This window comes from Heterodontus francisci, chromosome 32 (assembly GCF_036365525.1).
Source record: "Heterodontus francisci isolate sHetFra1 chromosome 32, sHetFra1.hap1, whole genome shotgun sequence".
In the NCBI taxonomy this organism is placed as follows: domain Eukaryota; kingdom Metazoa; phylum Chordata; class Chondrichthyes; order Heterodontiformes; family Heterodontidae; genus Heterodontus; species Heterodontus francisci.
The window spans coordinates 2031079-2056290 of NC_090402.1; the positions used below are offsets into that span (position 1 = coordinate 2031079).

At 49.1% G+C, this 25212-nt stretch overlaps 1 protein-coding gene across 7 annotated transcripts in view; it reads right to left on the bottom strand.

Annotated features, from left to right (window-relative positions):
* Positions 1-25212, bottom strand: part of vav2 (vav 2 guanine nucleotide exchange factor) — a 292220-nt gene that overhangs the window by 32495 nt on the left and 234513 nt on the right. For all 7 annotated transcript variants that reach the window (XR_010968976.1, XM_068012004.1, XM_068012006.1 and 4 more), the window contains exons 12-16: positions 17594-17680; positions 15887-15972; positions 14635-14767; positions 10239-10348; positions 2514-2615 (exon numbers count right to left, since the gene is read on the bottom strand). Coding sequence is in view for 6 of the 7 variants with exons in the window: in XM_068012004.1 (XP_067868105.1) it covers positions 2514-2615; positions 10239-10348; positions 14635-14767; positions 15887-15972; positions 17594-17680 (518 nt within the window). In the remaining variant the exon portion in view is untranslated. The remainder of the gene's footprint in view (positions 1-2513; positions 2616-10238; positions 10349-14634; positions 14768-15886; positions 15973-17593; positions 17681-25212) is intronic.

The following is a 25212-nucleotide window of genomic DNA, read 5'->3' on the forward strand; positions in this document are numbered from 1 at the left end:
GATCTTACTGTTTGCTAACCAGCTGCTTGTTTGGATAAAGCAGTGTTGTGCATGTCGGCAATTAGTCACAACTGAAGGTGACATAGTTAATGGTTCACTAAAGGAAACAGGTATTTTATCTTTAATATTTAATATTCTTAACCACCTTTTATTGTGAGTGTGTTGATTCCCTGTTTGGTTCCACCTCAGTCAGTTATTTATTTGTAATTGATGATAATTGCAGGTTGAGTGCGTTCTGGGGAGGGGGGCATGCGGGCCGGACTGAGCGTTTCTTTCGGGGGGGGGGGGGGGGTGTGAGGTGGACAAATTGTGTGTTCCTTGTGGTTGGGGGGGGGACAGACTGTGTTCCCTTGTGGTTGGGGGGCGGGAACAGACTGTGTTCCCTTGTGGTTGGGGGGGAGGAACAGAGTGTGTTCCCTTGTGGTTGGGGGGGAGGAACAGAATGTGTTCCCTTGTGGTTTGGGGGGAGGAAAAGACTGTGTTCCCTTGTGGTTGGGGGGGAGGAACAGAGTGTGTTCCTTTGTGGTTGTGGGGGGGGCAGACTGTGTGTTCCCTTGTGGTTGGGGGGGGGGGCAGACTGTGTTCCCTTGTGGTTGGGGTAGGGGGACAGACTGTGTTCCCTTGTGGTTGGGGGGTGGGGACAGACTGTGTTCCCTTGTGGTTGGGGGGTGGGGACAGACTGTGTGTTCCCTTGTGGTTGGTGGGGGAGGGGGAACAGACTGTGTTCCCTTGTGGTTGGTGGGGGAGGGGGGACAGACTGTGTTCCCTTGTGGTTGGAGGGGGAGGGGGACAGACTGTGTGTTCCCTTGTGGTTGGTGGGGTGGGGGGACAGACTGTGTGTTCCCTTGTGGTTGGTGGGGGAGGGGGGACAGACTGTGTGTTCCCTTGTGGTTGGTGGGGGAGGGGGGACAGACTATGTGTTCCCTTGTGGTTGGTGGGGTGGGGGGACAGACTGTGTGTTCCCTTGTGGTTGGTGGGGTGGGGGGACAGACTGTGTGTTCCCTTGTGGTTGGTGGGGTGGGGGGACAGACTGTGTGTTCCCTTATGGTTGGTGGGGGAGGGGGGGAACAGACTGTGTTCCCTTGTGGTTGGTGGGGGAGGGGGGACAGACTGTGTTCCCTTGTGGTTGGTAGGGGAGGGGGGGACAGACTGTGTTCCCTTGTGGTTGGTGGGGGAGGGGGTACAGACTGTGTTCCCTTGTGGTTGGTGGGGGAGGGGGGGGACAGACTGTGTTCCCTTGTGGTTGGAGGGGGAGGGGGTACAGACTGTGTTCCCTTGTGGTTGGTGGGGGAGGGGGGGGGGACAGACTGTGTGTTCCCTTGTGGTTGGTGGGGGAGGGGGTACAGACTGTGTTCCCTTGTGGTTGGTGGGGGAGGAGGGGGGACAGACTGTGTGCTCCCTTGTGGTTGGTGGGGGAGGGGGTACAGACTGTGTTCCTTTGTGGTTGGTGGGGGAGGGGGTACAGACTGTGTTCCCTTGTGGTTGGTGGGGGAGGGGGGGGACAGACTGTGTTCCCTTGTGGTTGGTGGGGGAGGGGGTACAGACTGTGTTCCCTTGTGGTTGGTGGGGGAGGGGGGGGGACAGACTGTGTGTTCCCTTGTGGTTGGTGGGGGAGGGGGTACAGACTGTGTTCCCTTGTGGTTGGAGGGGGGACAGACTGTGTGTTCCCTTGTGGTTGGTGGGGGAGGGGGTACAGACTGTGTTCCTTTGTGGTTGGTGGGGGACGGGGGGGGACAGACTGTTCCCTTGTGGTTGGTGGGGGAGGGGGTACAGACTGTGTTCCCTTGTGGTTGGTGGGGGAGGGGGGGGACAGACTGTGTTCCCTTGTGGTTGGTGGGGGAGGGGGTACAGACTGTGTTCCCTTGTGGTTGGTGGGGGAGGGGGTACAGACTGTGTTCCCTTGTGGTTGGTGGGGGAGGGGGGGGACAGACTGTGTTCCCTTGTGGTTGGTGGGGGAGGGGGTACAGACTGTGTTCCCTTGTGGTTGGTGGGGGAGGGGGTACAGACTGTGTTCCCTTGTGGTTGGTGGGGGAGGGGGGGGACAGACTGTGTTCCCTTGTGGTTGGTGGGGGAGGGGGTACAGACTGTGTTCCCTTGTGGTTGGTGGGGGAGGGGGTACAGACTGTGTTCCCTTGTGGTTGGTGGGGGAGGGGGGGGGGACAGACTGTGTTCCCTTGTGGTTGGTGGGGGAGGGGGTACAGACTGTGTTCCTTTGTGGTTGGTGGGGGAGGGGGTACAGACTGTGTTCCCTTGTGGTTGGTGGGGGAGGGGGTACAGACTGTGTTCCCTTGTGGTTGGTGGGGGAGGGGGTACAGACTGTGTTCCCTTGTGGTTGGTGGGGGAGGGGGTACAGACTGTGTTCCCTTGTGTTTGGTGGGGGAGGGGGTACAGACTGTGTTCCCTTGTGGTTGGTGGGGGAGGGGGTACAGACTGTGTTCCCTTGTGGTTGGGGGCTGTTGAACTGTGAGTTTCCCCCCGGGGTGGGGGTCTGGACTGCGAGATTCTGTTGTTACCTCAGCAACATCCGACATGCTTTGCAGTTGGTGGATTTTTCGAACGTTGTCATTTGGAAGCTGTGATAATTTGCCGTCGCTTTCTCAGGTTTAATGTTTGACCTGAAAAAAAAGAATGCAACTGAGAAAATTATCAACTGCAGGCTTTGCTCCTTAAATATATTGAAACTATTTATTTAATTAATCCCCTCACCCTCCGCTGCACCAATAGTTGGTTATGGTACAATCTGGTAATTCTGGTTTGTGACACTTGAACCCACTGGAACGGAGAACCACCTCACAGACACACAAATCAGCTCCAGGAGCACCTAAGGGTGGTAATAGCCTCGGAGTGAACTGAGTAGCATTTGACAGAATCCCAGATAAGTAGGGGAACGATCTTTACCAAGGTGAGCACTGGAACAGGAGGAGGCCATTCAGCCCCTCTCGAGCCTGTTACACAGGAACAGGAAGAGGCTATTCAGCTGCTTGTGCCAGTTCTGCCAATTAGATCACGGCTGATCTGTATCTTAACTCCATCTACCTGCCTTGGTTTCTTAACCTTTGATGTCCTTACCCAACAAAAAATCTTGACCTTAATCCTGAAAATTTTTAACTGATGCTCAATCAGTTTTTAATTGATCAGCAGCTTTTTTGGGGGAGAGAGTTTCAGATTCCCACTCCCCTCTGTGTGAAGAAGTGCTTCCTGACATCACCCCTGAACAGCCTGGCTCGAATTATAAGGTTCTGCCCCCTTGTTCTGGACTCCCCCCACCAGAGGAAATAGTTTCTCTCGATCGACCCGATCAAATCCTTTAATCGTCTTCAATACCTCAATTAGATCATAGCGACATAGGTTTAAGGTGCGAGGGGCAAAGTTTAGAGGGGATGTGCGAGGCAAGTTTTTTTACACAGAGGGTGGTGAGTGCCTGGAACTTGCTGCCGGGGGAGGTGGTGGAAACAGGTACGGTAGCGACGTTTAAGAGGCATCTTGACAAATACATGAATAGGATGGGAATAGAGGGATATGGTCCCCAGAAGTGCAGAAGGTTTTAGTTTCAGCAGGCATCAAGATCGGTGCAGGCTTGGAGGGCCGAATGGCCTGTTCCTGTGCTGTTCTTTGTTCTAGATCACCTCCTAATTTGCTATTCTCAAGGGAATGTAAACCTTGTCTGTGCAATTAGAATTTGGATAGAGAGGGGGTAAATCCAATTGTCGTGGGCCATATTGGAACAAGCATCCCAGGTTGGAACAGCGAGGCGGTCCTGCTGAGGGAGTATCAGAAGTTCCAAATTGAATTAAAAACAGGACCTGGACAGTAATAATCTCTGGATTATTGCCCAAGCCATGTGCAAACTGGCATGGGAGCAGACAATTCAAGAGAATTAATACATGGCTAAAGGACTGGTTTGGAAAAGAGGGGTTCCTTTTCATGGGACACTGGCACCAGTACTGGGACAGGAAGGAACTGTACCAATATGATGGGCTCCACTAAAAGCTGAGTGGGTCCTAGTGGAAAGGGTAAATTGGCAAAAGCTTTACACTAGTAAGATTGGGGAAAGATCCACATGTAATGAAACAGCTTAAATATAAATGAAACTGGAATAGAGAGCATGGGAGAGACTAAAATAAGGGAGGACATAAATGGCAGGGAACAAACAGAGTTACAGAAGAGTATAAAAAGATAGTTAAAACGCGAGAGGAACTGCTATTAAAAATCATTAAAACTGTCTGTACAGCAATGCACAGTGTCTGTAATAAAACAGAGGAACTGAATACAATACTACTTCACAAGGAACCAGATATAGTCGGGATAACTGAGACATGGTTACAGAAAAATGAGGACTGGGCATTAAACCTTGCAGGGTATACCTTCTTTGGCCTCCTTATCTCGAGAGACAATGGGTAAGCGCCTGGAGGTGGTCAGTGGTTTGTGAAGCAGCGCCTGGAGTGGCTATAAAGGCCAATTCTGGAGTGACAGACTCTTCCACAGGTGCTGCAGAAAAATTTGTTTGTCGGGGCTGTTGCACAGTTGGCTCTCCCCTTTCGCCTCTGTCTTTTTTCCTGCCAACTACTAAGTCTCTTCGACTCACCACATTTCAGCCCTGTCTTTATGGCTGCCCGCCAGCTCTGGCGATCGCTGGCAACTGACTCCCACGACTTGTGGTCAATGTCACAGGATTTCATGTCGCGTTTGCAGACATCTTTAAAGCGGAGACATGGACGGCCGGTGGGTCTGATACCAGTGGCGAGCTCGCTGTACAATGTGTCTTTGGGGATCCTGCCATCTTCCATGCGGCTCACATGGCCAAGCCATCTCAAGCACCGCTAACTCAGTAGTGTGTATAAGCTGGGGATGTTGGCCGCCTCGAGGACTTCTGTGTTGGAGATACGGTCCTGCTACCTGATGCCATGTATTCTCCTGAGGCAGCGAAGATGGAATGAGTTGAGACGTCGCTCTTGGTTGACATACGTTGTCCAGGCCTTGCTGCCGTAGAGCAAGGTACTGAGGACACAGGCTTGATACACTCGGACTTTTGTGTTCCGTGTCAGTGCGCCATTTTCCCACACTCTCTTGGCCAGTCTGGACATAGCAGTGGAAGCCTTTCCCATGCGCTTGTTGATTTCTGCATCTCGAGACAGGTTACTGGTGATAGTTGAGCCTAGGTAGGTGAACTCTTGAACCACTTCCAGAGTATGGTCGCCAATATTGATGGATGGAGCATTTCTGACGTCCTGCCCCATGATGTTCGTTTTCTTGAGGCTGATGGTTAGGCCAAATTCATTGCAGGCAGCCGCAAACCTGTCGATGAGACTCTGCAGGCACTCTTCAGTGTGAGATGTTAAAGCAGCATCGTCAGCAAAGAGGAGTTCCCTGATGAGGATTTTCCGTACTTTGGACTTCGCTCTTAGACGGGCAAGGTTGAACAACCTGCCCCCTGATCTTGTGTGGAGGAAAATTCCTTCTTCAGAGGACTTGAACACATGTGAAAGCAGCAGGGAGAAGAAAATCCCAAAAAGTGTGGGTGCGAGAACACAGCCCTGTTTCACGCCACTCAGGATAGGAAAGGGCTCTGATGAGGAGCCACCATGTTGAATTGTGCCTTTCATATTGTCATGGAATGAGGTGATGATACTTAGTAGCTTTGGTGGGCATCCGATCTTTTCTAGTATAACACTTCTAGAAAAGATAGAATGGGAAAGTGGGGAGGTGGAGTATCTGTACTTATTAGGAATAACAATGGAAGCAAAGTAAATGGACACAGTTATCAACAAGACAGGAATAGAATCCATATAGATAGAGGTAAATAATAATAATGGATCAACCGCACTAACAGGTGTAGTGCATTGACCAACTAATAGTGGAAGGGAAGTGAGGAAAAGATATGCAAACAAATTAGGGGAATGAGTAACAGACATTGAATAATAATCCCGGGGGATTTTAACTAGCCCAAAATTAACTAGCCAGAGGAGGTAGGTAAAGGGGATAAGGGACTGCCGTTCTGACAATATGTACAGAATGCCTTTCCAACCCAATTTATGTTAAAAAAAAACTAACAAAGGAGGAATCACTACTGGATCAGGTAATAGGGAATGAATCAGAGCAGGTAAGAGAAGTAAAAGTAGGGGAAGATTTGGGCAATAGTGACCATAATTATAATCCAATTTAGGATAAAAATTGAGAAGGACAAAGACCAGGGTAATGGATTTGAGAAACGTTGCTTTTGAGGGGCTGAGAATAGAATTTTGGAGAATAAAATGGACAACGATATTGACAAACAATGTAGAACATCAATGGGAAATATTTAAAACGGTGTTCAACAAAACCCCCCAAAAAATATTCCCCTAAAAACAAGAACAAACCAAACACTAATAAGACACATTGGTGAATAAAGACATAAGGGAAAAGTTGAGGGTAAGGAAAGAGACATACACCAAGTACAGGGACAACAGGAGCATCCTGTTGGCATGACAAGGGAGCATACGAAGAGATAAGCAGAGGAGTCAAAAGAACAATTAGGAAGGCAAAGAGGAACTATGAAATGAAATCATGAGGGAACATAGGACAAATTAGTAAAATATTCTACAAGTTAAAGAAGGGAAAGTGGGAATGGGAATAGGGCCATTAAGGATGTTCAGGATAAAATCACAGGCAGCAAGAGGGAAGTGGAAGAAATATTAACTTTGCTTCAGTGTTTGCCAGGGATTGGATCAGGTGGACATGACATCGAAAGATGAGATTAGAAATGATATAACTGCATTTAAAATAAAGAGGATAAACCTTCTGGTCCAGATGGATTGCATCCTCGCATTTTAAAATAATCTAGGAAAAAGATAGCAGAGGCGCTGTTACTTATACATAATAATTCATTCGAAAAAGGTGTAGACCCAGAGAACTGGTAGATAGGTGACATTATACCTATATAGAAGAAGGAAGATAGAACATGTCCCAGGAACTATAGGCCAGTCAGCTTATCATTGGTAGGAAAAATAATGGAATCCGTACTGAATGAGAGAATAGAAAAACAGCTAGAAACCAAAAATATAATGAATCGTCAACATGGATTTCAAAATGGCAAGTCTTGCTTGACCAACCTCATTGAGTTCTTTGAAGAGATAAGAGAGAGAGTAGACGAGGGTAATATATTAGATATAATATATCTAGATTTCGAAAAGGCTTTCGTTAAGGTGCCATAAAATAGACAGTCACAACATGCAGAGTTAGGGGGGGGGGCAAGTAACAGACTGGATAACTAGCTGACTACAAGACAGAAAACAGAGAGTAGGGGTATAGGGTAGTTATTCTGGGTGTCAGAAGGTGGAAAGTGGGATCCCACAAGGATCAGAGCTGGGATCACTGTTGTTCACAATTTATATTGATGATTTAGACTTTGGAATCAAAAACACAATTTCTAAATTTGCAGATGGCCCCAAATTGAGAGGATTGTCAATGCAGAGGAGGATTGCAATTGATTACAAGAAGACAACAATAAACTTGAAGAAAGGGCATATAATTGGCAAATAAATTAAGTATCGATAAATGAGAGGTATTACATTTTGGTAAGAAAAATAATGTATTACTTGGAAAATAAAAATTTAAATAGGTACAGGAACAAAGGGATCTGGGGGTACAAATACACAAATCACTAAAAGCAGTGATACAGGTTCATAACTAATTTGATTGAGTTTTTTGAGGAAGTGACGAAGATGATTGATGAAGGAAGGGCAGTGGATGTTATCTATATGGACTTCAATAAAGCCTTTGACAAGGTCCCTCATGGCAGACTGGTACAAAAGGTGAAGTCACACGGGATCAGAGGTGAGCTGGCAAGATGGATACAGAACTGGCTCGGTCATAGAAGACAGAGGGTAGCAGTGGAAGGGTGCTTTTCTGAATGGAGGGATGTGACTGGTGGTGTTCCGCAGGGATCAGTGCTGGGACCTTTGCTGTTTGTAGTATATAGAAATGATTTGGAGGAAAATGTAGCTGATCTGATTAGTAAGTTTGCGGACGACACAAAGGTTGGTGGAGTTGCGGATAGTGATGAGGATTGTCAGAGGATACAGCAGGATATAGATCGGTTGGAGACTTGGGCAGAGAAATGGCAGATGGAGTTTAATCTGGACAAATGTGAGGTAATGCATTTTGGAAGGTCTAATGCAGGTGGGAGGTATACAGTAAATGGCAGAACCCTTAGGAGTATTGACAGGCAGAGAGATCTGGGTGTACAGGTCCACAGGTCACTGAAAGTGGCAACGCAGGTGGATAAGGTAGTCAAGAAGGCATACGGCATGCTTGCCTTCATCGGTCGGGGCATAGAGTATAAAAATAGGCAAGTCATGCTGCAGCTGTACAGAACTTTAGTTAGGCCACACTTAGAATATTGCGTGCAATTCTGGTCGCCACACTACCAGAAGGACGTGGAGGCTTTGGAGAGGGTACAGAAGAGGTTTACCAGGATGTTGCCTGGCCTGGAGGGCATTAGCTATGAGGAGAGGTTGGATAAACTCGGATTGTTTTCACTGGAACGACGGAGGTGGAGAGGCGACATGATAGAGGTTTACAAAGTTATGAGCGGCACGGACAGAGTGGACAGTCAGAAGCTTTTTCCCAGGGTGGAAGAGTCATTACTAGGGGACATAGGTTTAAGGTGCGAGGGGCAAAGTTTAGAGGGGATGTGCGAGGCAAGTTCTTTCCACAGAGGGTGGTGAGTGCCTGGAACTTGCTGCCGGGGGAGGTGGTGGAAGCAGGTACAATAGCGACGTTTAAGAGGCATCTTGACAAATACATGAATAGGATGGGAATAGAGGGATACGGTCCTCGGAAGTGCAGAAGGTTTTAGTTTAGGCAGGCATCAAGATCGGCGCAGGCTTGGAGGGCCGAATGGCCTGTTACTGTGCTGTACTGTTCTTTGTTCTATAACACCATAAAAAAGCAAACCAAGCACTAGGCTTTATTTCCAGAGGGATAGCATTAGGAAGTAGAGGTTGTGCTAGAAGGATGAAAGGTTACAGACTCGAAACACTAACTCGGTTTTTCTATCTACAGATGCTGCCTGACCTGCTGAGTATTTCTAGCATTTTCTGTTTTGATTTCAGATTTCCAGCATCTGCAGTATTTTGCTTTTGTGTTTGTCTAAGGGAATAGAGGGTTATGCTGAGATAGATGAGGAAGAATGTGAGGAGGCTCGAGAGAAGCTCAAACACTGGCCAGGAATCTTCAGCATGAAAGGCTTGTGACTGTGTTGTATATTCTCTGTAATTCTATGTAAGCTATCCTCGTAATTTAACCCCTTTAGCCCCAGTATCACTCTGGTGAATCTGTGCTGCACCCACTCCAAGGCTGATATATCCTTCCTGAGAACTGAACACAGTTACTCTGGGGTCTGACCAGAACTCTGTACAGCTGTGACACAACTTCCACCCCTTTGAGATAAACGGCAGCATTTCATTAATTTTTTTTTGTACCTGTTCACCAGCTTTTATTGATTTCTTTACTTGGCCCCCTAAATCTCTCTGCTTCTCCACAGCTCCCAGCTTCTCCCCATTGGGAAATTCTCTGACTGATCTTTCTTGGGTGCAAAGTGGGTGACTTCACATCCCCACATTGAACTCCAGCTGTCACAGTTTTACACACTCACTGAATCGATCAATGCAGGTCAGCATTTGTTGCCCATCCACAATTGCCCTTGAACTGAGTGGCTTGCTGGGCTATTTCAGAGGGCACGTAAGAACCACCCACATTGCTGTGGGTCTGGAGTCACATGTAGGCCAGACCAGGTAAGGACAGCAGATTTCCTTCCCTAAAGGACATTAGTGAATGACATGGGTGTTTATGACAATCAATGATAGTTTCATGGCACCATTACTGAGGCTAGCTTTCAATTCCAGATTTTGTATTAATTAAATTTAAATTCCACCAGGCGCCGTGGTGAGATTTGAACATGCCCATTAGTCTGAGCTTCCGGATTACTAGTCCAGTGACATTACCACTATTCCACACGTCGTTTGGGGAGAAGGGAGAATATTCTGTTTGCAGTGAATAACAACATGATAAATCCATTCATAGAGATAGAACATAGAACATAGAACATAGAACATACAGCACAGAACAGGCCCTTCGGCCGGAAAGATCTCTCCAAGCTGGTTTCACAAGTTAAATTTGAGTCCAGAATAATGACAGCACGTCAGCCCTGAACTGCAGCCCACAGTCACATTGCAGATGGGTCATTGCTGCAGACTCACAGTGCCATTTCAAACTGCTCCATCCACTTCCTCTTCATATCCTCTGTTTTACAGAACAGTTGGAACCCCTGTTTTCCCTGAAGGTGAATTAAATAAAAAGCGTAGGACCACTGAAAAACACAAGAGCAAAATTCTCCCATTATAAACACAGAGACACAATGTCAGACTCACTGATCCCACAAACCAGAGCACACCCAGGGGAAATTCACCCGCCCGAGGGGCACAGTCAACTCAGTTCCCTTGGACACTTGAAAATAATTAAATCTTCTTCCTGCAGAATGTCCCTGCTCTCAGAATGAGCTTTCCTCGTCATTGCTGCAGCCCCCGGCCCCACTCTGACCCCACACCCCCAACCCCCCGCGCGGCCCCACTCTGACCCCACACCCCGCGCGGCCCCACTCTGACCCCACGCGACCCCACACCACCAACCAACCAACCCCCCCCGCGCGGCCCCACTCTGACCCCACGCCCCACTCTGACCCCACCCCCCACTCCGCCACACCCCCCACCATCCCCCCACCAACCACCTACCCCAGCCCTCACTCTGACTCCATTCTGACCCCTCTGGCCGCACCCCACCCATCCCCCAACGACCCTACCACCCATGCTCTGACTGCAACCGCCCCCCCCAGCCCCGCTTGACCCCACCCGCCCCGCACCCCCCGGCCCCGCTATGACCGTGCTTCCCCCACCCTCTCCCCCAGCCCCACACCCGCTCTGACCACTCCCCCAACCCCTCCTGCCCCACCTTGTCCCTGGAGCCAGCACGTGATAGATGATATAACCATCCTCCTATTTGCCTCCATTTATTTGCACAATTGTGTTAATGGTTTCTAACTTGCTTTCTTTCTGGTCCAGGTTGTGCAGCCAGCCCTGGATGAATTGCTTGATTAGTTTGGGAATCTGGTCTCGTTTAGTATATTTGGTATGAGGAATGTTACTGTCTCTTCCCAATCTCAATGCCAGCTGTGAGTGTGGCCCCTTTCCAGTCCCATACTGAGAAAACTGGCTTTAACCAGTTTGCAGCCTCTCGACTGCTGTTTCCTCTGTAAATTTGATTATCTTAACACTATAATGTTGAAATTACTGCTCTCATTTCATCCTTAAATTAAAGACTTTTATGAAGCAGTCTGCACTATGATCTTTCCCATTACTTAGGAAGAGCAGCTGATAGTCAGGCTGTGATCTCTTGCTGCATCTTGTTGCTCAGGGCTCAGATTCTTCTCCTGTTTAAACAGAACTGAAACCATCGACAACTGTGAGACACTGAAACTCTGAGGGTCATCGACCCTCTGGAGCACAAACCAAATAAACATTCACTCGCTAACCAGCAACACAAACTATTACCGGGTAAACATGCACTCAGAATCCAGCAGCACTAACTAACATGGTGTGATGCTCAGTCCCCAGATGTTATTTAGGAAAGGTTCTGTCCCGTGTGTTTCTCCATCTGATGAATCACTGAAACCCACACTCCATTTATCAATCATTTTCTCTCTTTAGCAAAGATCAAAGTTTGAGCCCAGTATAAGACAGCTGGAAATCCCAAGGCCCCAGCGTAGAGAGCTGGTCATTTTAAACCAACATTCAAGATGGAGTTGCAGATCCTGCAACACACAGGGTTTTTGAGCAGATTACTTGCAAGTACTCACCATCTTCCCATGAGACTGATAGGCATGAAAGAACACAGCAGAGAAATCAATCAGCAGAGAAATCAGAGAAATCAATCAACCAGCAGAGAAATCAATCAACCAGCAGAGAAATCAATCAACCAGCAGAGAAATCAATCAACCAGCAGAGAAATCAATCAACCAGCAGAGAAATCAATCAACCAGCAGAGAAATCAATCAACCAGCAGAGAAATCAATCAGTACAGTGTCATATTTAACAAATTGAAAGATCACCAAGAATGATGGTGGGATTTACTCCGCTAGATGATTCCTTCATTTACTCCACCATCTAATATTGTCCAAGAGATTTAATGAAACTAATGAGCAGATATCTGCCAATGGGGGGCCTAACCACCAACGTTCTGAACCATCAGTCGAGGAGGATCCCAAGCTCCATGCCGTGCAGTGAGCTATTTTCAGCCAGCACAGGAGGGAAGGAGCCTGGCTGAGGACAGGGTAAGGATTCATTATGATGCATCATATGCAGTTCAGTATCCTGCCGGCACAAGCTGTATGGGCACACACTGGGAAACTCACCCTAGTGGCAGCTGAGGATTCCAGAAACGTTTTTTATGTGGAGTTGCAGAAAAATTCGGACAAATGGGAACAGGAACCAGTCTGGAACTTGAGAAGAGTGTGGATTGAAAATAGGAAAGAGAATAACCAGAGAGATGTGGGAGACCAACAGGGGAGGGGGAGACCAACAGGGGAGGGGGGGGGCCTCCAAAAGGGGAGTGGGGGTGGAGGACCTCCAACAGGGGAGTGGCAGGGGGAGGGGCACCAACAGGGGAGTGGGGGGGAGGGGCACCAACAGGGGAGTGGGGGGGGGAGTGGCACCAACAGGGGAGTGGGGGGGAGGGGCACCAACAGGGGAGTGGGAGGGAGGGAGGGAGGGAGACCAACAAGGGAGAAGGAGGGAGGGAGGGGCACCAACAGGGGAGTGGGGGGGAGGGAGACCAACAGGGGAGTGGGGGGGGGGAGGGAGGGGCACCAACAGGGGAGTGGGGGGGAGGGAGGGGCACCAACAGGGGAGTGGGGGGGGGAGGACCTCCAAAAGTGGAGTGGGGGGGGGGGATGATCTCCAACAGGGGAGTGGAGGGGAGGACCTCCAACAGGGGAGTGGGGGGGAGGGGTACCAACAGGGGAGTGGGAGGGAGGGAGGGGCAACAACAGGGGAGCGGGGGGGGGGAGGGAGGGAGGGGCACCAACAGGGAAGTGGGAGGGAGGGAGGGGCACCAACAGGGAAGTGGGAGGGAGGGAGGGGCACCAACAGGGGAGTGGGAGGGGCACCAACAGGGGAGTGGGAGGGAGGGGCCTCCAACAGGGGAGTGGGAAAGAGGGGCCTCCAACAGGGGAGTGGGAGGGAGGGGCCTCCAACAGGGGAGTGGGAGGGAGGGGCCTCCAACAGGGGAGTGGGAGGGAGGGGCCTCCAACAGGGGAGTGGGAGGGAGGGGCCTCCAACAGGGGAGTGGGAGGGAGGGGCCTCCAACAGGGGAGTGGGAGGGAGGGGCCTCCAACAGGGGAGTGGGAGGGAGGGGCCTCCAACAGGGGAGTGGGAGGGAGGGGCCTCCAACAGGGGAGTGGGAGGGAGGGGCCTCCAACAGGGGAGTGGGAGGGAGGGGCCTCCAACAGGGGAGTGGGAGGGAGGGGCCTCCAACAGGGGAGTGGGAGGGAGGGGCCTCCAACAGGGGAGTGGGAGGGAGGGGCCTCCAACAGGGGAGTGGGAGGGAGGGGCCTCCAACAGGGGAGTGGGAGGGAGGGGCCTCCAACAGGGGAGTGGGAGGGAGGGGCCTCCAACAGGGGAGTGGGAGGGAGGGGCCTCCAACTGGGGAGTGGGAGGGAGGGGCCTCCAACTGGGGAGTGGGAGGGAGGGGCCTCCAACTGGGGAGTGGGAGGGAGGGGCCTCCAACTGGGGAGTGGGAGGGAGGGGCCTCCAACTGGGGAGTGGGAGGGAGGGGCCTCCAACTGGGGAGTGGGAGGGAGGGGCCTCCAACTGGGGAGTGGGAGGGAGGGGCCTCCAACTGGGGAGTGGGAGGGAGGGGCCTCCAACTGGGGAGTGGGAGGGGGCTTGTTGTTGTTTTTACTAGTAAGATACATTTTTAATGCCTTTATCTTTTGAAATTTGCTCATCGGCCCCCCAGTCCTCACAAGAACCGCAATGTGGCCTCTGCCCGAAAAGGCTGGACAACCCTGGTCTAGATAGAGTGGACAAGGACCTATTCCCCTTGGTTGAGGGGTCCATAATCAGGAGCCATGATTTCGGGAAAGAGGTAGGAGGTTTAGAGGGGATTCGAGGGAAAATGTTTTCATGCAGATGATGGTGGGGATCTGGAACTCACTGCCTGAAAGGGTGATAGAGGCAAAAACCCACATAACATTTAAAAAGTACTTGGATCCACATTTGAAGCTCCGTAATTGACAAGGCTACAGACCAAGAGCTGGAAAGAGGGATTAGGCTGGATGGCAGCTCGTCGGCCGACATGGACATGATGGGCCGAATGGCCTCCTACCTTGCTGTAAATTTCTATGACACACCCTCATACTCACACAGTTACCCAACCACCCCCCCAACCCCCGCAGACGATCCCAGCCCCACCCGCTCACTGTCACATACCCAGCCTCCTAATCACAGAACTGGACGTGAGCAACTTCATTTTGCCCGATATATTGCAGCTCTGTGACACCTGTGCACTGGAGTCACAAACTCACACACACCACACAGTTACCTTTCTCAAATCCTTGTTATTCATTGGGTCATCGGTCACTTTATGAGCCTGGAGATCGATCGTCTCTTTCAGTTCGTAATTATAGCCTTTCCTCTTACAGACAATCACTGCCTTATCAAACAAAAACAGGTACCTGAAAAGTAAACAGCAATATTCCAGAACATTCCAAAAAATCCCAACTCCAACAACATAAAAACACAAACAAGAATCTATTACCTCACTTCCACTTTCCCCAAGACCCACCACCCATCCTGAAGACACTGACTCTCACTGGGGTACGGGTCCCACACGCACCGACTCTCACTGGGGTACGGGTTCCACACACACTGACTCTCACTGGGGTACGGGTCCCACACGCACCGACTCTCACTGGGGTACGGGTTCCACACACACCGACTCTCACTGGGGTACGGGTTCCACACACACTGACTCTCACTGGGGTACGGGTCCCACACGCACCGACTCTCACTGGGGTACGGGTCCCAAATGCACCGACTCTCACTGGGGTACGGGTCCCACACGCACTGACTCTCAATGGGGTACAGGTCCCACCCACACTGACTCTCACTGGGGTACGGGTCCCACACGCACCGACTCTCACTGGGGTACGGGTCCCACACGCACCGACTCTCACTGGGGTACGGGTCCCACATGCATCGACTCTCACTGGGGTACCGGGTCCCACACGCACTGACTCTCACTGGGGTACGGGTCCCACCCACACTGACTCTCACTGGGGTACGGGTCCCACCCACACTGACTCTCACTGGGGTACCGGGTCCCACCCACACTGACTCTCACTGGGGTACGGGTCCCACACACACTGACTCTCACTGGGGTACGGGTCCCACACACACTGACTCTCACTGGGGTACGAGTCCCACACACACTGACTCTCACTGGGGTACGAGTCCCACACACACTGACTCTCACTGGGGTACGGGTCCCACACACACTGACTCTCACTGGGGTACGGGTCCCACACACACTGACTCTCACTGGGGTATGAGTTCCGGGGATGTCCTGTGAATGCAAAAGGCGCTATAGAAATGCAAGTCTTCTTTTGAAAGTGTTTCTCAAACAATCCACGCTGGGGCAGGCTGAGTGTTTATAAAATCCCAGTCCCCAGGAACAGGCACAATCCCAGCTCCCAAAATCGAAACATTCGAACACAGACCAGCTCACCCTCAAACCCTGGCTCCAAACAAGTCAACACTGCGACACCCTGACCCCCAATCTCTGGCCTACTCACCGATCCTGTTTTGTTCTGTTAACCGTAGAACAGACTTTCAATTCTCCATCAATCTTCGGTCTCCCGTAATTCACCAGCGACGTTTGCTGTCAAAACAAGGCATTCACCAGTAAAGCCCAAATCCCCAGACATCCCCACAGACACACCACTTACCCCACACCCCCACAGACACACCACTTACCCCACACCCCCACAGACACACCACTTACCCCACACCCCCACTGACACACCACTCACCCCACTGACATACCACTTACCCCACACCCCCACAGACACACCCACAGACAAACCAGTTTCCCCACACCCCCACCCTTCCCCCCAAAGACACAGATTCCTTCAACTGCTCTACAGACTCTATTATTGTAAACGGGCCTTTACATTGGGAGCTGAACCATCCATGAACTCTGCCCAGGGTCAGTGAGGGGGCTGGGGTCAGTGAGGGGGGCTGGGGTCAGTGAGGGGGGCTGGGGTCAGTGTGGGGGGTGGGGTCAGTGTGGGGGGGTGGGGTCAGTGAGGGGGGTGGGGTCAGTGAGGGGGGTGGGGTCAGTGAGGGGGGTGGGGTCAGTGAGGGGGGGTGGGGTCAGTGAGGGGGGGTGGGGTCAGTGAGGGGGGGTGGGGTCAGTGAGGGGGGGTGGGGTCAGTGAGGGGGGGTGGGGTCAGTGAGGGGGGGTGGGGTCAGTGAGGGGGGTGGGGTCAGTGAGGGGGGTGGGGTCAGTGAGGGGGGTGGGGTCAGTGAGGGGGGGTTCAGTGAGGGGGGGTTCAGTGAGGGGGGTGGGGTCAGTGAGGGGGGTGGGGTCAGTGAGGGGGGTGGGGTCAGTGAGGGGGGTGGGGTCAGTGAGGGGGTGGGGTCAGTGAGGGGGTGGGGTCAGTGAGGGGGTGGGGTCAGTGAGGGGGTGGGGTCAGTGAGGGGGTGGGGTCAGTGAGAGGGTGGGGTCAGTGAGAGGGTGGGGTCAGTGAGGGGGTGGGGTCAGTGAGGGGGTGGGGTCAGTGAGGGGGTGGGGTCAGTGATTTTAGGACTGTGTAAATGAACATCTTGATTTTACAGCATTTTCAACAATGAAAAATATTCAGAGGAGTTCCACAGAAACAGCAAAAGCGCCCAAATGAATTGAAAAATCAACAAAAATCAGTTTATTTCCTGAGGTTCCGACGTTAGGAACAGGAGAAGGCCATTCAGCCCCTTGAAGCTGTTTTGTCATTCAATGAAATCACGGCTGATCTGTATCTCAACTCCATCTCCCCACCTTGGTTCGATAATCCTTAATCCCCTCACCCAACAAAAATCCATCAACCACAGTTTTGAAATTTTCAGTTGACCCCCGGCCTCGACAGCTTTTTTGGGGGAGAGAGTTCCAGATTTCCACTCCCCTTTGTGTGAAGAAGTGCTTCCTGACATCACCCCTGAACAGCCTGGCTCGAATTTTGAGGTTCTGCCCCCTTGTTCTGGGCTCCCCCCACCAGAGGAAATAGTTTCTCTCTATCAATCCTAACAAACCCTTTAATCATCTTATACCCCTCGATTAAATCACCCCTTAATCTTCTAAACTTGAGGCTGTGCAACCTGTCCTTGTAATTAAGCCCCAGGATCATTCTGGTGAATCTGTGTGCTCCCCGTCTCCCCCTCCGATGCCCATGTTCTGTTGCTGTGACCTGAGTATTTATCACTCTGTAAGAGCTGTCAAATTGTGTTTCACACTCTGCCCTCACCAGGTTTTCAATCGAGCATTGAAATTCAGAGATCTTCTTCAGAGTCTCATTATCTCGTTTCACTTCATTGATGTACATAGCCAGATCCTGTAACAGCAACACACACCCAGTTACATCACACACCAACCACAGCCGCTCCTGCTGGCAAGATACTGAATTATTCCAATTTAGCCAATGACACAATCTGACCGCAACATTCTAACGAGTCCCCATTTCATAGAATCATAGAAAGTTACAGCCATTCGGCCCATTGTGTCTAGGTCAGCCGACAAGTACCCATCCAGCCTAATCCCACTTTCCAGCTCTTGGTCTGTAGCCTTGTAGGTTATGACACTTCAGGTGCATATCCAAGTACTTTTTAAATGTTATGAGGGTTTTTGCCTCTATCACCCTTTCAGGCAGTGAGTTCCAGATCCCCACCATCATCTGCATGAAAAGATTTCCCCTTGAATCCCCTCTAAACCTCCTACCTCTTTCCCTAAATCTATGCCTCCTGGTTATGGACCCCTCAACCAAGGCAAATAGGACCTTCCTATCCAGTCTATTAAGACTCTTCATAATTTTATTCACTTCAATTAGGCCTCCCTTCAGCCTCCTCTGTTCCAAAGAAAACAACCCTAGCCTATCCAAACTTTCCTCATAACTAAAAGTCTCCAGTCCAGGCAACATCCTCATAAATCTTCTCCATACCCTCTCTAGTGCAATCACATCTTTCCTATAGTGTTGTGACCAGAACTGCACATAGTACGACAGCTGTGGCCTAACTAGTGTTTTATACAGTTCCAGTATAACCTCACAGCTCTTATATTCTATGTCTCGGCTAATAAAGGCAAGTATCCTGTATGGCTTCTTCGCCACCTTGACCACCTGTCCAGCTACCTTCAGTGATCTATGGACATGCACTCCAAGGTCCGTCTGTTCCTCTTCTCAGAATCCTATCATATCGTTGTATAAATTCTGGCAATTCCCAGTTCCACACTGTACTCGGTGACTGTCGTCTGACTGTCACCTATTGCAGTCCCAGTCATGGGACCTAGATGGCGATCTTGTACACCCATTGACATTAACTGGCTGACCAGAGTTAACAGCCTTGATTTTAACTGGACAAGTGGGTGGGTTTTGAATGAATTAAAATCTCTGTTGGTATCTTTCACCCACCCTCCCAGTTTCTTCCAGCGCTACACCTGGTTGGATTGGGTTTCACAGTAGCATCCACCACACAGCACCTTATCCAAAGTTCCATTTTTCCTCTTACCCAGTCCATGAGTATCAGCTGGATATTTGACCTCAGAGGCATCACATTGAGCTTGATCTTGGTTCTCACTCAAGATGCAAGTGAACAGTAATCAGCTACCGAAACCAGGCCACTGATGCCAAAATTACCTAGACTGAGATAAGTTAATTCTCACACGTCATGGATGAAGCCTGGGATATACAGCGTGTGTGTGTGAGTGTCTGAGCGTGTGAGCGTGAGTCTGTGTGAGCGTGAGTCTGTGTGAGCGTGAGTCTGTGTGAGCGTCTGAGCGTGAGTGTGTGTGCGTGTGAGAGTGCGTGCGTGAGCGTGAGAGCGCGCGAGTGAGCGTGTGTGTGGGCGCGTGAGTGAGCATATGTGTGTGAGCGTGTGCATATTTGCACAGTCTCAGTGGCGTGCATGCGTGAGTGTGCGAGCGAGCGTATGTGTGTGAGCTTGTCAGCAAGGGTGTGCGAGAGTGTGTGTGTGTCTGCATGAGCACGAGCGAGTGTGCATGTGTGAGCATGCGTGTGCGAGTGTGTGTGAGACACAGCAAGCATGTGTGCAGAGTGAGGGGATGTGGGTGTGTGTGTATATATATATATATATATATATATATATATATACACGGCGGGTTTGTGTGTGAGCGTGCAAGTGTGTGGGAGGGACAGGGCAGCTCAGGACTGGACATTTACTGACTGACCATTTCATTGCACCACATCTGCCTGACAGCCCACAGAATAAAACAGAAGCCTGAAAGCCATGAAAAATGTCAAGAACATGGATCATTAAACACGACAGTACGTTTGCACACATCTTGTTTGGTAAATCACCAAAATATTTAGAAAATATTTACAAAGAATAAGCAACTGGTTTTAATCAAACCAGTCAATGCAGGCGAACAGATAAAAGCAGATAGCAGAGGGGAATTAGAGAGAAACACAGATACCAGAGGAGAATTAGAGAGAGACACAGATACCAGAGGAGAATTAGAGAGAAGCACAGATACCAGAGGAGAATTAGAGAGAAACACAGATACCAGAGGGGAATTAGAGAGAGACACAGATACCAGAGGGGAATTAGAGAGAGACACAGATACCAGAGGAGAATTAGAGAGAAGCACAGATACCAGAGGAGAATTAGAGAGAGACACAGATAGCAGAGGAAAATTAGAGAGAGACAGATAGCTGAGGGGAATTAGAGAGAGACACAGATACCAGAGGAGAATTAGAGAGAAGCACAGATACCAGAGGAGAATTAGAGAGAGACACAGATACCAGAGGAGAATTAGAGAGAAACACAGATACCAGAGGAGAATTAGAGAGAAACACAGATACCAGAGGAGAATTAGAGAGAGACACAGATACCAGAGGAGAATTAGAGAGAAACACAGATACCAGAGGAGAATTAGAGAGAGACACAGATACCAGAGGAGAATTAGAGAGAAACACAGATACCAGAGGGGAATTAGAGAGAGACACAGATACCAGAGGAGAATTAGAGAGAAGCACAGATACCAGAGGAGAATTAGAGAGAGACACAGATAGCAGAGGAAAATTAGAGAGAGACAGATAGCAGAGGGGAATTAGAGAGAGACACAGATACCAGAGGAGAATTAGAGAGAAGCACAGATACCAGAGGAGAATTAGAGAGAGACACAGATACCAGAGGAGAATTAGAGAGAGACACAGATAGCAGAGGAAAATTAGAGAGAGACAGATAGCAGAGGGGAATTAGAGAGAGACACAGATACCAGAGGAGAATTAGAGAGAAGCACAGATACAAGAGGAGAATTAGAGAGAGACACAGATAGCAGAGGAAAATTAGAGAGAGACAGATAGCAGAGGGGAATTAGAGAGGGACACAGATACCAGAGGGGAATTAGAGAGAGACAGATAGCAGAGGGGAATTAGAGAGAGACACAGATACCAGAGGAGAATTAGAGAGAGACACAGATAGCAGAGGAAAATTAGAGAGAGACAGATAGCAGAGGGGAATTAGAGAGGGACACAGATACCAGAGGGGAATTAGAGAGAGACAGATAGCAGAGGGGAATTAGAGAGAGACACAGATACCAGAGGAGAATTAGAGAGAGACACAGATAGCAGAGGAAAATTAGAGAGAGACAGATAGCAGAGGAGAATTAGAGAGAAGCACAGATACCAGAGGAGAATTAGAGAGAGACACAGATAGCAGAGGAAAATTAGAGAGAGACAGATAGCAGACGGGAATTAGAGAGAGACACAGATAGCAGAGGGGAATTAGAGAGAGACACAGATACCAGAGGAGAATTAGAGAGAGACACAGATAGCAGAGGAAAATTAGAGAGAGACAGATAGCAGAGGGGAATTAGAGAGAGACACAGATACCAGAGGAGAATTAGAGAGAAGCACAGATACCAGAGGAGAATTAGAGAGAGACACAGATAGCAGAGGAAAATTAGAGAGAGACAGATAGCAGAGGAGAATTAGAGAGAAGCACAGATACCAGAGGAGAATTAGAGAGAGACACAGATACCAGAGGGGAATTAGAGAGAGACACAGATACCAGAGGAGAATTAGAGAGAAGCACAGATAGCAGAGGGGAATTAGAGAGAGACACAGATAGCAGAGGGGAATTAGAGAGAGACACAGATAGCAGAGGGGAATTAGAGAGAGACACAGATACCAGAGGAGAATTAGAGAGAAGCACAGATAGCAGAGGGGAATTAGAGAGAGACACAGATACCAGAGGAAAATTAGAGAGAGACACAGATAGCAGAGGAGAATTAGAGAGAAGCACAGATACCAGAGGGGAATTAGAGAGAGACACAGATACCAGAGGGGAATTAGAGAGAGACACAGATACCAGAGGAGAATTAGAGAGAGACACAGATAGCAGAGGGGAATTAGAGAGAGACACAGATAGCAGAGGGGAATTAGAGAGAGACACAGATAGCAGAGGGGAATTAGAGAGAGACACAGATACCAGAGGAGAATTAGAGAGAGACACAGATAGCAGAGGAAAATTAGAGAGAGACAGATAGCAGAGGGGAATTACAGAGAGACACTGATACCAGAGGAGAATTAGAGAGAGACACAGATAGCAGAGGAAAATTAGAGAGAGACAGATAGCAGAGGGGAATTAGAGAGAGACACAGATACCAGAGGAGAATTAGAGAGAGACACAGATACCAGAGGAGAATTAGAGAGAGACACAGATACCAGAGGGGAATTAGAGAGAGACACAGATACCAGAGGAGAATTAGAGAGAGACACAGATACCAGAGGAGAATTAGAGAGAGACACAGATACCAGAGGAGAATTAGAGAGAGACACAGATACCAGAGGAGAATTAGAGAGAGACACAGATACCAGACGGGAATTAGAGAGAGACACAGATACCAGAGGGGAATTAGAGAGAGACACAGATAGCAGAGGGGAATTAGAGAGAAGCACAGATACCAGAGGAGAATTAGAGAGAAGCACAGATACCAGAGGAGAATTAGAGAGAGACACAGATAGCAGAGGGGAATTACAGAGACACTGATACCAGAGGAGAATTAGAGAGAGACACAGATAGCAGAGGGGAATTAGAGAGAGAGACAGATAGCAGAGGGGAATTAGAGAGAGACACAGATACCAGAGGAGAATTAGAGAGGGACACAGATACCAGAGGAGAATTAGAGAGAGACACAGATAGCAGAGGAAAATTAGAGAGACACCGATAGCAGAGGAGAATCAGAGAGAGACACAGATAGCAGAGGAAAATTAGAGAGAGACACAGATACCAGAGGAGAATTAGAGAGAGACACAGATACCAGAGGAGAATTAGAGAGAGACACAGATACCAGAGGAGAATTAGAGAGAGACACAGATAGCAGAGGAAAATTAGAGAGACACCGATAGCAGAGGAGAATCAGAGAGAGACACAGATAGCAGAGGAAAATTAGAGAGAGACACAGATAGCAGAGGAGAATTAGAGAGAAGCACAGATACCAGAGGGGAATTAGAGAGAGACACAGATACCAGAGGGGAATTAGAGAGAAGCACAGATACCAGAGGGGAATTAGAGAGAGACACAGATACCAGAGGGGAATTAGAGAGAGACACAGATACCAGAGGAGAATTAGAGAGAGACACAGATACCAGAGGGGAATGAGAGAGAGACACAGATACCAGAGGGGAATTAGAGAGAGACACAGATACCAGAGGAGAATTAGAGAGAGACACAGATACCAGAGGGGAATTAGAGAGAGACACAGATAGCAGAGGGGAATTAGAGAGAAGCACAGATACCAGAGGAGAATTAGAGAGAAGCACAGATACCAGAAGAGAATTAGAGAGAGACACAGATAGCAGAGGGGAATTACAGAGAGACACTGATACCAGAGGAGAATTAGAGAGAGACACAGATAGCAGAGGAAAATTAGAGAGAGAGACAGATAGCAGAGGGGAATTAGAGAGAGACACAGATACCAGAGGGGAATTAGAGAGAGACACAGATACCAGAGGAGAATTAGAGAGAGACACAGATACCAGAGGAGAATTAGAGAGAGACACAGATACCAGAGGGGAATTAGAGAGAGACACAGATACCAGAGGAGAATTAGAGAGAGACACAGATACCAGAGGGGAATTAGAGAGAGACACAGATAGCAGAGGGGAATTAGAGAGAGAGACAGATACCAGAGGAGAATTAGAGAGAAGCACAGATACCAGAGGAGAATTAGAGAGAGACACAGATAGCAGAGGGGAATTACAGAGAGACACTGATACCAGAGGAGAATTCGAGAGAAGCACAGATACCAGAGAAGAATTAGAGAGAGACACAGATACCAGGGGAGAATTAGAGAGAGACACAGATACCAGAGGAAAATCAGAGACACAGATACCAGAGGAAAATTAGAGAGACACAGATACCAGAGGAAAATAAGAGAGAGACACAGATACCAGAGGAGAATTAGAGAGAGACACAGGTAGCAGAGGAAAATTAGAGAGAGACACAGATACCAGAGGAAAATTAGAGAGAGACACAGATAGCAGAGGAAAATTAGAGAGAGACACAGATAACAGAGGGGACTTTGAGAGAGACACAGATACCAGAGGGGAATTAGAGAGAGACACAGATACCAGAGGAGAATTAGAGAGAGACACAGATAGCAGAGGAAAATTAGAGAGACACCGATAGCAGAGGAGAATCAGAGAGAGACACAGATAGCAGAGGAAAATTAGAGAGAGACACAGATACCAGAGGAGAATTAGAGAGAGACACAGATACCAGAGGAGAATGAGAGAGAGACACAGATACCAGAGGAGAATTAGAGAGAGACACAGATAGCAGAGGAAAATTAGAGAGACACCGATAGCAGAGGAGAATCAGAGAGAGACACAGATAGCAGAGGAAAATTAGAGAGAGACACAGATAGCAGAGGAGAATTAGAGAGAAGCACAGATACCAGAGGGGAATTAGAGAGAGACACAGATACCAGAGGGGAATTAGAGAGAGACACAGATACCAGAGGAGAATTAGAGAGAGACACAGATACCAGAGGGGAATTAGAGAGAGACACAGATACCAGAGGGGAATTAGAGAGAGACACAGATACCAGAGGAGAATTAGAGAGAGACACAGATAGCAGAGGAGAATTAGAGAGAAGCACAGATACCAGAGGAGAATTAGAGAGAGACACAGATAGCAGAGGAAAATTAGAGAGAGACACAGATAGCAGAGGAAAATTAGAGAGAGACACAGATACCAGAGGAGAATTAGAGAGAGACACAGATAGCAGAGGAAAATTAGAGAGACACCGTTAGCAGAGGAGAATCAGAGAGAGACACAGATAGCAGAGGAAAATTAGAGAGAGACACAGATACCAGAGGAGAATTAGAGAGAGACACAGATAGCAGAGGAAAATTAGAGAGACACCGATAGCAGAGGAGAATCAGAGAGAGACACAGATAGCAGAGGAAAATTAGAGAGAGACAAAGATAGCAGAGGAGAATTAGAGAGAGACACAGATACCAGAGGGGAATTAGAGAGAGACACAGATACCAGAGGAGAATTAGAGAGAGACACAGATACCAGAGGGGAATGAGAGAGAGACACAGATACCAGAGGAGAATTAGAGAGAGACACAGATACCAGAGGGGAATGAGAGAGAGACACAGATACCAGAGGGGAATTAGAGAGAGACACCGATAGCAGAGGGGAATTAGAGAGAGACACAGATACCAGAGGAGATTTAGAGAGAAGCACAGATACCAGAGAAGAATTAGAGAGAGACACAGATAGCAGACGAAAATTAGAGAGAGAGACAGATAGCAGAGGGGAATTAGAGAGAGACACAGATAGCAGAGGGGAATTAGAGAGAGACACAGATACCAGAGGAGAATTAGAGAGAGACACA